This window comes from Corylus avellana, chromosome ca10 (assembly GCF_901000735.1).
Source record: "Corylus avellana chromosome ca10, CavTom2PMs-1.0".
NCBI lineage: Eukaryota > Viridiplantae > Streptophyta > Magnoliopsida > Fagales > Betulaceae > Corylus > Corylus avellana.
Window position 1 is genome coordinate 771,259 of NC_081550.1, and position 13,889 is coordinate 785,147.

The 13,889-nt window shown below is 32.1% G+C and overlaps 2 protein-coding genes across 2 annotated transcripts; both read left to right on the forward strand.

Annotated features, from left to right (window-relative positions):
- The first annotated feature begins 9,776 nt into the window (after window positions 1-9,776).
- Window positions 9,777-10,565, forward strand: LOC132164350 (dirigent protein 19-like). Its single transcript, XM_059574849.1, has one exon. It carries the CDS (start codon window positions 9,822-9,824, stop codon window positions 10,407-10,409), a length of 588 nt encoding a protein of 195 aa, XP_059430832.1. The 5' UTR covers window positions 9,777-9,821; the 3' UTR covers window positions 10,410-10,565.
- A 1,327-nt stretch (window positions 10,566-11,892) lies between these two features.
- Window positions 11,893-12,564, forward strand: LOC132163689 (dirigent protein 19-like). Its single transcript, XM_059574056.1, has 2 exons — window positions 11,893-11,938; window positions 12,077-12,564. Exons 1-2 carry the CDS (start codon window positions 11,893-11,895, stop codon window positions 12,505-12,507), a joined length of 477 nt encoding a protein of 158 aa, XP_059430039.1. The 3' UTR covers window positions 12,508-12,564.
- The last annotated feature ends 1,325 nt before the right edge of the window (window positions 12,565-13,889 follow it).

Sequence of the window (13,889 nt, forward strand, 5' to 3'; positions counted from 1 at the left end):
AAGGGTCTAGAGGCTTCTGAGTTCTGAGGTGGGCTTTAAAGTTTGAACTTTGCATTCTGACTTGGGGAATAAGATTAACGACGATTGACCAATAACTCCTAGGAATGAATGAGCTTAGCTAGCACCCTGTTTCTTGGCTTACAAGCCGGATCCTGTTTCTAGAACCCTAAAAGAAGACAACTTCGATTTCTCTAATCCAAATTATTGGTCAATTGACGGCATTGTCCCTTTTGTTTGGTTGATAAATGATAGATTAATATAATTTTTTGTCACTCTAAATTTAAGTTTATTGTCCATCTTGTTCCTATAATTTTAAATGAAATAATTTAATTAAATGGTTTGAGTAAGGGTTTTTCTATATAGTCTTTATATTCATGTCTCGACACTATCCGAACCCTATAAATGACATTTTTAGACCAGCAATTTTTGACACCACCCAGTGCACCCACAAACCTAATATGAACACAACATGAAATTAGATGATTAGGATTGTTTTATAATTGGCTTATATAGTCTTATATTCATGCCTCAATACGACTTGAACCCGACACGCGAACACAAATTCTCACACGAACACAAATTCCCATTTCTTATGTCACATGGGTACATGATATGTTTGCTATGGGTTTTGGGGATTAATTTTTGGGTTTGGTTTTAAAAAGTGTTTAAATATAATATAAAGGTGAAAAATAATTTTTATGTTTAGATAAGTATTGTGTATTTTGGATTGTTTTTTAATATCTTTGACTTAAAAACAGGAAAAGAAAAAAAATGAAGGTTAATCTTATAAGAAAAATAAAATGAAAAGAATTCTGTTTTAAAAATATTTTGGCAATGTTGATCTCTCTCTATCTCTCTTATCGAGCGTTATTTCCATTTTAGGAGAATCATGTACTCATGATTGAAGGTGGTCCCTTCTCCTTTCCTTCACCCCTAGAGGAGAAAAAGAAAAAGAACAGAGTGAAATCAAATTGCAGCCATTTCTAGAGCTTCAATCCAAAACCAGAACTTGGAATTATATTGAATGGGACTTGGAAGGTCACTGCCACTAGGCTCTAGGGAGCTCTACCCCACCATAGTGCCCATTTTAGGTGACAACTCGACAGACAGGGGATCCTCTTATTATCCATGATGCTTCTTCTTTGAGTAGGGTTGTGAAAGGGACTCTCTCTTTGAATATGGGCTTTTATTCGAGTAGGGTTTATCCGTCCGAACAAGTTATGATAGCAAGGGATATATATTTTCTCACAACCCTCTTCAATTTTTCATCCCCTTTGTCTTTGGATAGGAGATTGTATGGTATTCAAATTCGAACTCTGACAACCCAATTTTCCTCTTTCTTTCTTTCTTTTTACAAATTTTTCTTAAATTGTTTTAATCAAAACGACGTTGTTTTAATGTCACACGTAGCTTCGTGTCATCTAAAATCATTTAATTACCGGAATTGAAGTTAAATAAGTTGACAATAAATTGTCTAAATTGGAATTATACGAATCAAATTGACAACATACCTAAATCTAACACCGAAATACATTTGTTTTCCTATTCTCAAGTCAAATACATTAACAAACAACTCAAAACACAAAAACAGTTTTCATATTATGTCACATTATTTTCTCTAATAAAAAAAAAAACACACCTAAAATACATTTAAAAACATAAAATATTAAAGATTTGTAGGTTGCTCTGTTTTGTTTTAGTCAATGGGAGGGGGACCAGACAGGTGTTTCATGCAAAGTTGTATGGTCTGGTCGAAATATTTGAATTTAACCTCATCCCAATCCAAAAAGTTTCCTATTCAGGTGAAGATTGTTGAATTCTAACCACAATTTTCTTCATCAATATTTGCTGCTACCACCTCTTTAGAATGGCGTTGACAAAAGGCCAAGGTTTCTAGAGTTCAATTTTTCTCATTGACCAAAAAGACAATAATAGCCATAAAATGGATGTGGAGAGGAAATTTCTGCTGTCAATTTCTCTTTAACTGCTGAACCCATTTAATTACATGTATCTTTTCCAAATACCAAAATTTTTGTTTAATTGAATTAGCAAACAAAATTTTTGAGTTCCTTACTACACTCAAGATATCTATAAGCTAGTTAGTTAACCCGCTATCAAACCTACTAAATAACGACTTTTCTGAATTGCTTTTTTGAGTGCCGTTAGGGTAACTACAACTTTTATTACAAGCTTCTTACAAGCTTACGTGACAATTCACGTAACACTTACCGTATCTGTCATTAAATAACAAAATTTGGTTGTGGATGATGTTAGCGATACCACTTGAACTTCGTCAATTTGTAAGTGTACATCACATCAGCCACTAAACAATTAAACCCGATTGTTACTGACTTGACAATCTTGACAGAGCCACATGGATTGTCAAATCAAATTGTAGTAAATACTGAAATACCCGATGTAAGAAAACATAGAAACGGTTTGGCTTGCATATATATCACCCTTGCAAAGCATTTTTCTTATCATTTTCCAAACACCCAAATTTTTGGTTGATTGACGTGTGGGTGGTATGCATTAGCAAACACAATTAGCAAGTTTCTTACTTCACCCAAGCAAACTAAGCTAGTTAATTAGCACTGATACTCACTACACATACTATTTTTTTATTGGGAAAAAATAAAAGAAGAAGATTTGACTTTGGGTGCTTTTTTTCTTTTTTTCTTTTTTTTAATACAAGGGTGCTTTAGTCTTTTATATATATATATATTGGATATTCTCATGGGGTTATCCGATTGCGATGACGACGGCGTTTGGACCTATAAAGGTGAATATTCCCATGGAGTTCTTGAAGAAATAATTAAAGCATTTATTATTAAAACATTCTTTTAAAAGTCTAAATTCATTGTCCCAACTCCAAAATGGGTCATGATTTTTCTACAGTCAGTTTCATTGGTTTTTTCTGGATTTCCCATTAAACATGTCATCCACATGTTTTTCTTATATATATTTCATTCTTGCACGACATTTCCTCCCCAAAATGGTCAACTTATACGATTATCTTGTGCTACGTACGACAGATCCTTAATTATGTTCATTGAACTTTCTAACAATCCCTCATTTTTTGAACAAATTATGAGCGGTCAGTCGTCTTTTTTGTTTTGATATGAACTTTTTTATATTTATTGTCTGAATAGCCGATAATCTTCACAATAAATTATTGAGAATCTGAATTCCGTCCCCACACGTGAACGTACTAGGATTGGATTAAATAAGATTTTTTTTTTTAAAAAAAAAAAAAAATTAAAAATATTTGATATCTTCATTTTCAATACAAGACAAGAAGAAGAGACAGTTGTTAATATTCTTATATTTGTAATAGATTTATCATTAATGCTTTTTTATTTATTTATTTATTTTTATATATATATACAACTTTTACTGTTTCTTTGTCCGTTTAGAGCACATGTTCTATGGAGCCGATCATTGTTAATTAACGTATAGATTAGACTGGGTGCTCAATGTGGTGACGTTATTGATTGATTAGGATGGTGAGGATGATAGACAATATGATTGTTATTAAAAGATTAACAACTTTGTTGAATGATTGATTGTTCTTCTTTCTAATCAAATTGTTCTATGTAATAATAAATCAATTCAAAAGTAATATCATCTATCAATTCATATCAATGCTAATGTTGTTTTTTGTTTTTTGTTTTTAATTTCCATTTACTTTTTCTTTTCGGTCAACGCTCTAAAGGGACGGTAATATTTAGCTATTATTAGCCCTTTTTAGGGTGCTTTGGTATTGAATTATAAACTAAATCGCAGAAAATGAGTTATTTAGAATTGCGTTTTTAAAAATTTGCGATTTTGAGAATGTATAAATCTATATTTTCAAATCACAAGTAAGGAGTTTGTTTTTTAAAAAAATGCACAATTTTAAATGTTAAACTGCGATTTTAAAGATCAAATCGCGATTTTCTCAAACGCTTAACTGGGATTTTAAAAATCACGTTTTCAAATCGTATATTTTAAAATCATTATTTTTAAATCGCACTTTTAAAATTGCAAACCCAAACGGACCCTTATTCAACAAATGTTTTAAAATAAAAACTTTGTTACTCTAAGTAATTTACATATAAGTGTTACTGTAGTACATAATGTACATTGAAGCAATTTTTTTTTTTTTTTCACCCTCTTTTCAATAAAAATAATATTTTTAAAAAATAGATAATTGAATAGATAATCGATTAAAGCTTGTATTGAAAAAATTATTTAAAAATAGATAATTGAATAGATAATCGGTTAGAGCTTGTATTGAAAAAATTATTAAAAATAGATAATTGAATAGATAATCGGTTAGAGCTTGTATTGAAAAAATTATTAATTATTAATTAAAATATAATTAGAGTGAAGTTTAGCATTAATTATCATTAGGAAGCAGCCAATCACTATCAGGTCAGAAATGGTTATCTTATTAGTAGTATTACTTGGCGATCAAGTCTGACCAATCAAATGGTACGTGTATATTAATTAATTAGACGATATGATGAATGCCAGATTAACCCTACAAATCGGATTTAAGTCAGCGCTGACGTCTGCCAACCTTTAACAGAACATGAATTTGAAACAAAAACAAAAGCAGCAACTCACGTTTTCTTTAATGTATTGTAATCTTGCCTCTTAATCTTTTCCATTGATATTGTATGATTCTAACTAAGCGTCACTGAGTATGTAATATATGACGTTAATTTAAGATCTTTAGAAAAGTTTAATAAGATTCCTCTCGATTTTTTTTTTAATAAAGTCATTGGGTTGCTTAGAGGCCAATAATTCATCGTATTAAATGAGTCGAAATTTATCTCGACTGCAAACTTTTAATTTCATCACCCTTTGATCATGGGCAAATAATCTCTCTCAACGTGGATCGGATCAACCTAGCTAGGAATGAAACTGAGATGTTTTTGTTAAAGTACTGATTAAATTTGTTTTTTTCTATCAACTTAAACTTTTGGAATGAATAATGATTTTAATATGCTATTAGAACATGAAATTGTTAAAGCTTTTGGGTTCAAACCCTCCTTTTTTTTTCTTTTTTTTTTTTTAATTCAAATAAGGGAAACCAGAGCAGGGGAATTACAAGGGAAGGTCCTTGTCACTCCTAATGTGAAGAGAAGAAAGAAAAGGAGAAAGATTGAGAATGCTTCCAAACATAAAGTGGGAAGCGGCCCATTTAACAACATGGTGTGCAACAAAGTTTGGCACATCTAGAAACTTTCAAAGCCTTCCATTATGAGATAGAGAGGAGCTAGTTATGAATATCAACAACAACCGGTTATGGTCTCTAATCTGAAAAGAGAGGCGAGTATCTTTTATAGAGAGAATAGTTATCAAGAATTCACCTTCAACAAGCAAAGGAGAGCAACCTGAGGAGATAGCCAGGTTGCTCAAATTACAACCCGGCTATCTCCTTTTATAAGTGGTGCAATGATGTAAAATATTTAATTGAAATGAGAGGTAAACTGTAGAATTAATACTGAATTAAATTACTATTTAATGAAATACATAAGCATAAGGTAAACTACTAAACTTGAGCTGTCTGTCTCTCTCTCCCACCCACCTTGTTCTTGCCTATTATGGCTGATTTGAAAAATAAGAAGGTTAGTGGGAAAGGGTTTGGTCCAAAAAGCACAAAAGGCAACGTTTGAAAGTTTTGACTTCTCCTAATCAACATTTTCTAACCATGACATCAGTCCCACTTTGTGATTAAAGCAATTTTTAAGAAAGCATAATGAAATAGGATAATTTTTTTTTTTTTTTTCTAAATTGGGTTAATTTTTTGTTTTTTCTAATTCAGTCTAATAAACTAACACGTGTCTAAAATATATGTGATTTTTACATGTTTTATAAATATAAATGAATGTAAGAATTAAAAATATATAAGAATTACATGTATTTTAGACTCGTGTCAATTTAATAAACTAAATGAAAATAAATTCCTTTAATCCAATTTAGAGAAAAAAAAATTGTACTAAAATATGTCTTGGACTATTTTCTTTAAGTGATCGAAGGACAAATCATATTAAACATTTGTATTAAAGTGACAAATAAGTCAAGCTGGTTTGAAGCTAACTTGCAAGAAACATTAAGTTATTAAAGAGAATCATTAAAGCCATGTGCACCTAAAGAGTATAGCTATTTGTTTGTGGATTTGGATCTAGTTGGAGTTGACGAAGATGTAAAGAATACATGTCTCAATTCTAATGAATATAATTCTAATTAAAATTGGATTTACCTAAACCCGCTAATGGTAAAATGTTTGTCTAAGTATGATTATGAATAAGACAAACTAATAAGAAACAAGATTTTGTGGGTTTGATGATTTTAATGATACAACTAACAATATGTTGGTACGCGGGTGCCCATGTTAGTGAAGTATAAAAAAAAATATAGAATACGATTAATTATATAAACTAAATTGTTAAACCCCACCAAAAAAAAAAAAAAACTAATTAAAGAAACCATGTAGTGAATATAATACCAACAGTTGGTGACAGGTAATAATGTAATATTAAATTATTATTATTTTTAACAATAAATAATTAAAAACATCCTTTGAATATCTCAGAGGTTTTAGTTCTTTGCTCGGAAATAGAAGTGATAAGGTTATTATTATGACTGAAAAACTAGCCGTGGAGTGAGAGAGGCATTCTAGAAACCCAGAGATCTATTTTTCCCAGCCGTTTTTCATATGACTTCATTTATTAAGAGCCGTACTTTGAACTTTGGAGAAGATGAAAAGTGGCAGAATATTAGACCTAACCCATCAAAGCAACAACGACTTTTTTCTGTCAAGAAATATTAAGAGTCCCAGAAGGTTAGAAAACCTTGCGATTTTCATATTATATATATATATATAAAAGTCGAAACCCTTTCTAGAAGTATTTTAAAATTACGATATGTGATGTAAATTTATTTTTTTTAAAAGGTTAAATCGGTAATTTAAGGTATAATTTTTTAACCAATTTTTTCTTAAAAAACCGGTCATTAATTGTATTAATTATATTTCAAAATTTTTTTATATATAAATTATTCAATAAATTAAGTATTATTAATGTCCGAATCAAATAAAGAAACAAAAATATATAAATCAAATTATTATGTATTAATACATTTAGTCAATTTAATATGTATATTAATACGTTTAGGATTCTAAAAAAAATAATAATAATAAAGACGTCATTAATTGCGTTAATTATATTTCAATATAATTAATTGCGTTAATTATATTTCAATATAATCCACATTCATTAATTAGCATCGTTAACTATATTATAATCCATGTATTCCTGTTGCTAATTTTTTTTTTTATACTATTCATTTCAAATCATATATATTTATAGGAACAAAGATTTATTTATTTTTCATTTAAAGAGGTGAGATATATTTTTATATGTCTTTTTAACTTATAATGAAAGATGATGTGTTTAAATTTTAAAATTAAATTATAATGAAGAATCCCGCGCATAACGCGGGTTATAAACTAGTAATAATAAAAAAGGAAGGGGCATGGAGATGGACCAAATAGATCCGGTCAAAGAACAAAGGCCCAATGCAATACATTTAGCCCAAAAGCTGAAGAAAGAGTTGGTGGTTAGGAATTCACAATGAGAGTTCTACTTTATCAATACTGACTTGATAGTTCTGGCAGCTCAATTTACTTATTAGAATTCAATAACTCAATACTTTACCTATACATAATATCAAGACATTGTAATAAGCATATAGTTCATCTTCTTTGCAACTCGACCACCAAATTGCAACTGATTTAATTTCATGCTTGAAGAGTTGGGTCCGATCATATACTCGATGTGGTGGTAAGTGTGATACAAAATGATATAAATTTCAAGTAAAACTCATTCTTAAACTTACAAGAAAAGAATGCTAAAAAATTAAGATTACAGCAAATCAATATAGATAGAACACGAAAGATCTTAGAATTTTAGATAGTGAGATGTGAGTTCATAGAGATGATCACTCACGTACGAGTCATATGATTGTGTTAAGCATCTATCATCACACTCACATAAATCATAAATTGGTAACAGTTTCATGGGTTTGGAAACTGCTAAAACAAATGAGATTAGAAGAACTTTGTAGGCCTCAAACAACTCACACAACCTTAGAAGATTAATGTGCCCTTGGGCTTAATAAGTAAAGAAACTTAACTGGGCGAAAATTGGAAGCAGGCCTTGATGGGCTAAAATGAAATATTCTATTTCCAAAAGTACCCATTGGATTAAGTAGTAAAATCATCTTTTAAGAGAATTAAGGAAGAAGGGTACCATTGACCATACAACTTATCATGCATGGATGATCTCCTTCTCCCTTCTCCAAAAGAGAATGATTATCGTTCTCAAAAGTAGCTCAATCAATTGGAGACTACGTTTTATGAAGTAGAAATTATACAGTGATTACCTTTATAATTAAGTTGAGATTGTTTTTAATTTGTTTTAAAGCGACTGATAACCAAAACTCATAAAGAAGAACTGTCCTTGATCCTTGATGTGTTCTTTTTTTGCTTTTGCATTAAAGAAATAATTTTTTTTCTTTTAGAAAATTAAAGAAATAAATTAAAATAACAATCCGTACCATTTTAGCGTGTAATTGCAACTTTGCGGGGTTGTCCATACATTCGCTCAAATTATTAAACATATTTGGTTTCGTGATTTTTAAAATTGTAATTTAAAAATGTAGTTAAGCGTTTGTCAAAATTACAGTTTAACTTTTAAAAATTATGTGTTTTCAAAAAATTACATCTTTACCAGCGATTTGAAAAGGCAGAACAAATCGCACTTTTTTTTTTTTTAAATGCAGTTCCAAATAATCTATTTTTTGCAATTTGATTTAAAATCTCATTTTTTTTATTTATGAAATCACAATATTAAACATCGATTGCAATTTGTGACAACCCCGCAAAGTTGCAAGAGAGGCTAAAGTCGGCCGCTTCTTACAAATTGAGATCTCTTACAATTCTTCTGCTCAGATTACAAAGAGTCGGATTGCAAGATCCAGTTTTAGGAAAAAGTGGCCGACTCTAGCCTCTCTTACAGCTTTGCAGGGTTGTCACAGATTGCATGATTAATCCCGGTTTCTAAGCTAAGTTTCATATATTTTATGCCCATGAGGGCCTGCATCACCAACCAATAATAATAATAATAAAATCTGAATAATATAAAATTCTTGGCCTTAAACCAATCCATCATGAAAGCTTAAAAGGTGCTCAAGCTGATCAAATGAGCATGCATTAACAATCATTAAAAACTGTAGCCCCTTTGGTTCATTGTCTGTCACCATGTAATAAAATAAATATTCCCAAATTTAATGATTTTCATGTTTGGTCCAACAACCTAAAATATAACTTCTTTTTTTGTCATAATTCTAGAAGAGAAGTGCAAGCTTTTAAATGTTACACTTACCTAGGGATGGAACCATAATTTCTCATCTAAAAAGACAATAAACGCATGAATGAAGGGTCAAATTTAATTTTGATAAGGGTTAAGTTTAATTTATTTTATCTCTGAGTAGGCCAAAACCGTATGCTAATTTACCTTTCTATACATCAAAATTGACATGGCATTTCACAGCGTAAAATACTTAATTAAAATGAGAGGTAAATGATAGAGACAGAATTTAAACTCGTAATCTTTGCTCGGCTAACATATTAAATCATTAACTTGTAAATTTAATTTTTTTAGTTAATATATTCTTACTCAAGATGAGCTCACCCCACTATATGAATAGAGACACAACTCAGTATAACTTGTGCATTGATTTTGAGTGGCGACCCCATATTACCCACCATGGCTAGAATGCTTCCCATTTTGGCTTCCAAGTTCATCATCTTCTCCCTTCTTTCTCTCCTGGCCATGATTCTTGTCACCGGAGAAAACCATGGTTTTGCTAGAAACCTAGACCAGAGGCTTGTCGGGCTCGACAAGAAAGAAAAGCTCACCCATATCCGTTTCTATTGGCACGACATTGTTAGCGGTCGTAACCCTTCTGCTGTTCAAATCGTGCCACCGGTGGCCAACGCATCAGCAACATTCTTTGGTGCAATAAACATCATCGATGATCCAATGACCATAGGGCCTAAGTTGAGCTCCAAGTTGATTGGAAGGGCTCAAGGGTTTTATGCATTGGCTTCACAAGAAGAAGTTGGCCTATTAATGGCTATGAACTTTGCGTTCATCGACGGCAAATACAACGGTAGCACGGTTACGGTCCTCGGGAGGAATCCAGTGTTCTCAAAGGTGAGAGAGATGCCGGTGATCGGTGGTAGCGGGCTTTTCCGGTTTGCTAGGGGTTATGCTCAGATTAAGACGTACTATTCTAATTCCACTACCAGAGATGCCATTGTTGAATATAATGTGTATGTGTTGCATTATTGATGCTCATCATGACCTTTGATCACTTCATTGCTCTTGTGAGACGAAATCTGTAATAGCTTTCAATAATGTTGGCCACCTTTAACTATTCTCCTCCGGCAGGCCGAAAAACACATGATTATATGTATATATTATTATTATTTAGATGAATATATTATATATTACCACCTCTCTATACTTTTAATATCAACTGTGTTGGTGATCTGTGTTATCTAACATTAAAATATATTTGCAATGCTCTACTTCTAACATAAATTGCAGACTCTGTTCACTATTTGTATGAATTTTTCCAGAAGGTGTTTTCCTGGTGTGAAATATATATATATGTATAGTACTAATTTTACTAAATTATATATATATTTAGCATGATTAGCATGGTTGAGCTATATGGATTAATTTTTTTCCTCATGTCTATTAATTATGTTTCTTTGCGTTGATCTTCATGGTATGGTTGAGGCTTACGGTTCGAACTTTAACATCGTAACCTAAACTCTAAGGCTCTTAGGTCCGTTTCCGAACCTCGATTGGTCAAATATATATGTGGTCTATCAAAATGGATATTTATGAGCCTTTCTTCAATATATTTTTTGTACCATGACCAAAGTTAGCTCTAAATGGTCCCATACATGCATATGCATGTGACATGGAAAAAAAAGAAATGCATGCCTTGGGCCTAACTCACTCATAATCATCTCATTTGAGGCAAAAGCAAAAAGAGGGTGTCTTCCATTATCCAAAAGGTGTGTCATCTGATTCTCATAGCATTTGCATAAACTTTCAAGAAAGAAAAACTCACCCACTTTTGCTTCTATTGGCTTGCCAATATGACATTGTCGATGGTCGTAATCACACTGCTGTAGAAGAAATTGTCCCACCACCGTCCGACACATCAACAGCTAGACTTTGGTTCAATATGGATGAATGATGATGGATGGATAACCCTTTAACCATGGGACCAGAATTGAGCTCAAAATTGGCATATAAGGAAGAGCACAAGGATTTTAAGAGGACACTGCAGCTTTGCATTGCTTGAAGGGAAAGTTCCCCTGTTTTTGCCTTATTTTTTTCTCTTATTTTGGTGTATCTTTTTTTCTTGTTGCCTCAGTTCTTTGTCTGACAATGCTGTAGATGATCCCATAAATGTATCATGTATGTAGAAAATAAGTGCACCCTGTGGACCTAACTCACTCATCATCTCATTTGATGCAAAAAGCAGAAAGAGGCCAGGGTATCATCCCTTCTTCTCCAAGCCACATCTGCCAGTCAACCCCACTCTCTGAATTGAGATTCCCTACAATTCTTTTTAAATTTGAAATTCTCAAATTCATAAATTTCAGTTATTCATCTCATCAAACGTCTAAAATAAACCATGTTTCAAAATTTACTAAGAAAGCTGCCCTCATCCATCTTATAAATGAGAAAATTACTCTCATCAATCTTATTAAATAAGGAAACATAACTTATTTTAGACGATTAAAAGAGATGAATGACTGATATTTATGAATTTGAGAATCTCAAATTTAAAGAGAATTGTAGGAGATCTCAATCCACACTCTCCCCAGCTACATAGAGATGAAAAAAGTCAAGACATGAGGAAAAAATGTAAAATTATTAAATTCACCTATACTTACCTCTTAAGTTTTTAAAATTAATGAAAATTTAATGTGAAGTTGATAAGTGCACCTATACGCTTGAAAAGTCTACTTGCAATCCCTCTGCCGTCCAAGTCGTGCAGCCGGCCTCCAACACATCATCAGGCTTCGGTGTAGTAACCATGATCGATGACCCTTTAACCTTGGGGCCAAAGTTGAGCTCAAAATTGGTAGGAAAGGCACAGGGGTTTTATGCCTCTGCTTCACAGCAAGAGCTTGGTCTTCTAATGGTGATGAACTTTGCATTCCTTGAAGGGAAGTACAATGGCAGCACTATCACCATTCTCGGGAGGAACACCGCTTTCTCCGCCGTCAGGGAGATGCCGGTGATCGGAGGCAGCGGCCTTTTCCGTTTTGCTAGGGGGTATATTCAAGCCAGTACTCATTCTCTTGATTTGAAGACAGGGGACGCCGTCGTTGAGTACAATGTCTATGTGTTACATTATTGATGCTCTGCCACTTTTGATTGCTTCAAGCCAAGTGGGGTTGATTTGTGTTATTTATGTAATTACTTGAGATTAATGAGTTATTGAAGAAATTTGTAATTGAAGAAATTTGTAATTAAATAAAAAATTGGAAAGACCACGAAGTCCTGCATGTTCTGAAAAGACTCTTCTAAATTTAAAAAATTCTCAATTTAATTTTTTGAACTTTCAATTTAAGTTAATTGACCCGCTTCCATTAGATTTAGCTGTTAATTTCTAAGACAATGCCTAAAAAGACCAAAATACTCCATAATTTTTGTTTTTAAAAAAAAAAAAAAAAAAATGATCTAAGGTAACCCTACCATGAATCAAGCCATACCCACGCGGGTTTGGCACCGACGTGAATTATATGCCACATCTTGTGATGGGGGTCGGTCATTGTTCCACTAGAGGTTTACCAAAGTGATTGACCAAGTTGTTTCAACATCTTGTCATAAAAGTCTCATAAGAAAAGACATGACATAATTATTATAATATTAATTTTTTAAATAGTACATTTACTTATTTTTATCTTAAACTTTCAAAGTAAATAGTAATTTATCTTAGTATCTAAGCAAAGACCTTAAATTTTAATTAAATCTTTCACGTTGGAACTTAACTACTAAAATGCCTCAAAATTTTCTAAACTTTTTTCTTTCTTTTTTTTTTTTTTTTTTTTAAAAATACCCATATAATTCTCTAAAACCAAAATTTAACTCCACATCTAAAATTTTAGCTTCCTCATTGAATTTTTAGGCGTTAAAGCTTAATTATAAAGGGAATACTATGTGCTCTCCGAATTTTTTCTTAGTCTTACGTTAATATTATTTTCTTTAAAAAAAGAAAAAAAGAATGTTGTTCTTATTTCTCTCATTTGGTTTTTGAAAAATAACATTTACCTAGGATCAGGAGAACACCATAAGAACACTAGGAGAATACATAGCATTTCCGTGAAGGAATTTGAGTCGAGGAAAAAAAATGTTAAACTATTAATTATATTATTAAGGGGAAACTTCACTTTGCCCTCCTTAAACTTCCAGCCGATTTGACAAACCTCCTGAACTTCAACTCTCTCACTTTACCCCATGAACTTTCAATTTCTACCACTTTGCCCCCTCTGTTAGTTTTCACAGTTAAACTCAAACGGTTTGACTTTTTGTGCCTATTATATCTTCAACCAAAACTACATCACCAGTTAGCCCAAAACAATGTCATTTTGAGCATTATAATTTTTTTTTAGAAAAAAAAAAAGACCAAAATCGGGGTGGCTCCATGGCCAGTATGGGGGTGGTTCATGGCCAAGGGGGTGGTCCGGCCACCCCCAAAAGGCTAAAAAAATTTGCACGGGGAATGGGTTGGACTTTTGG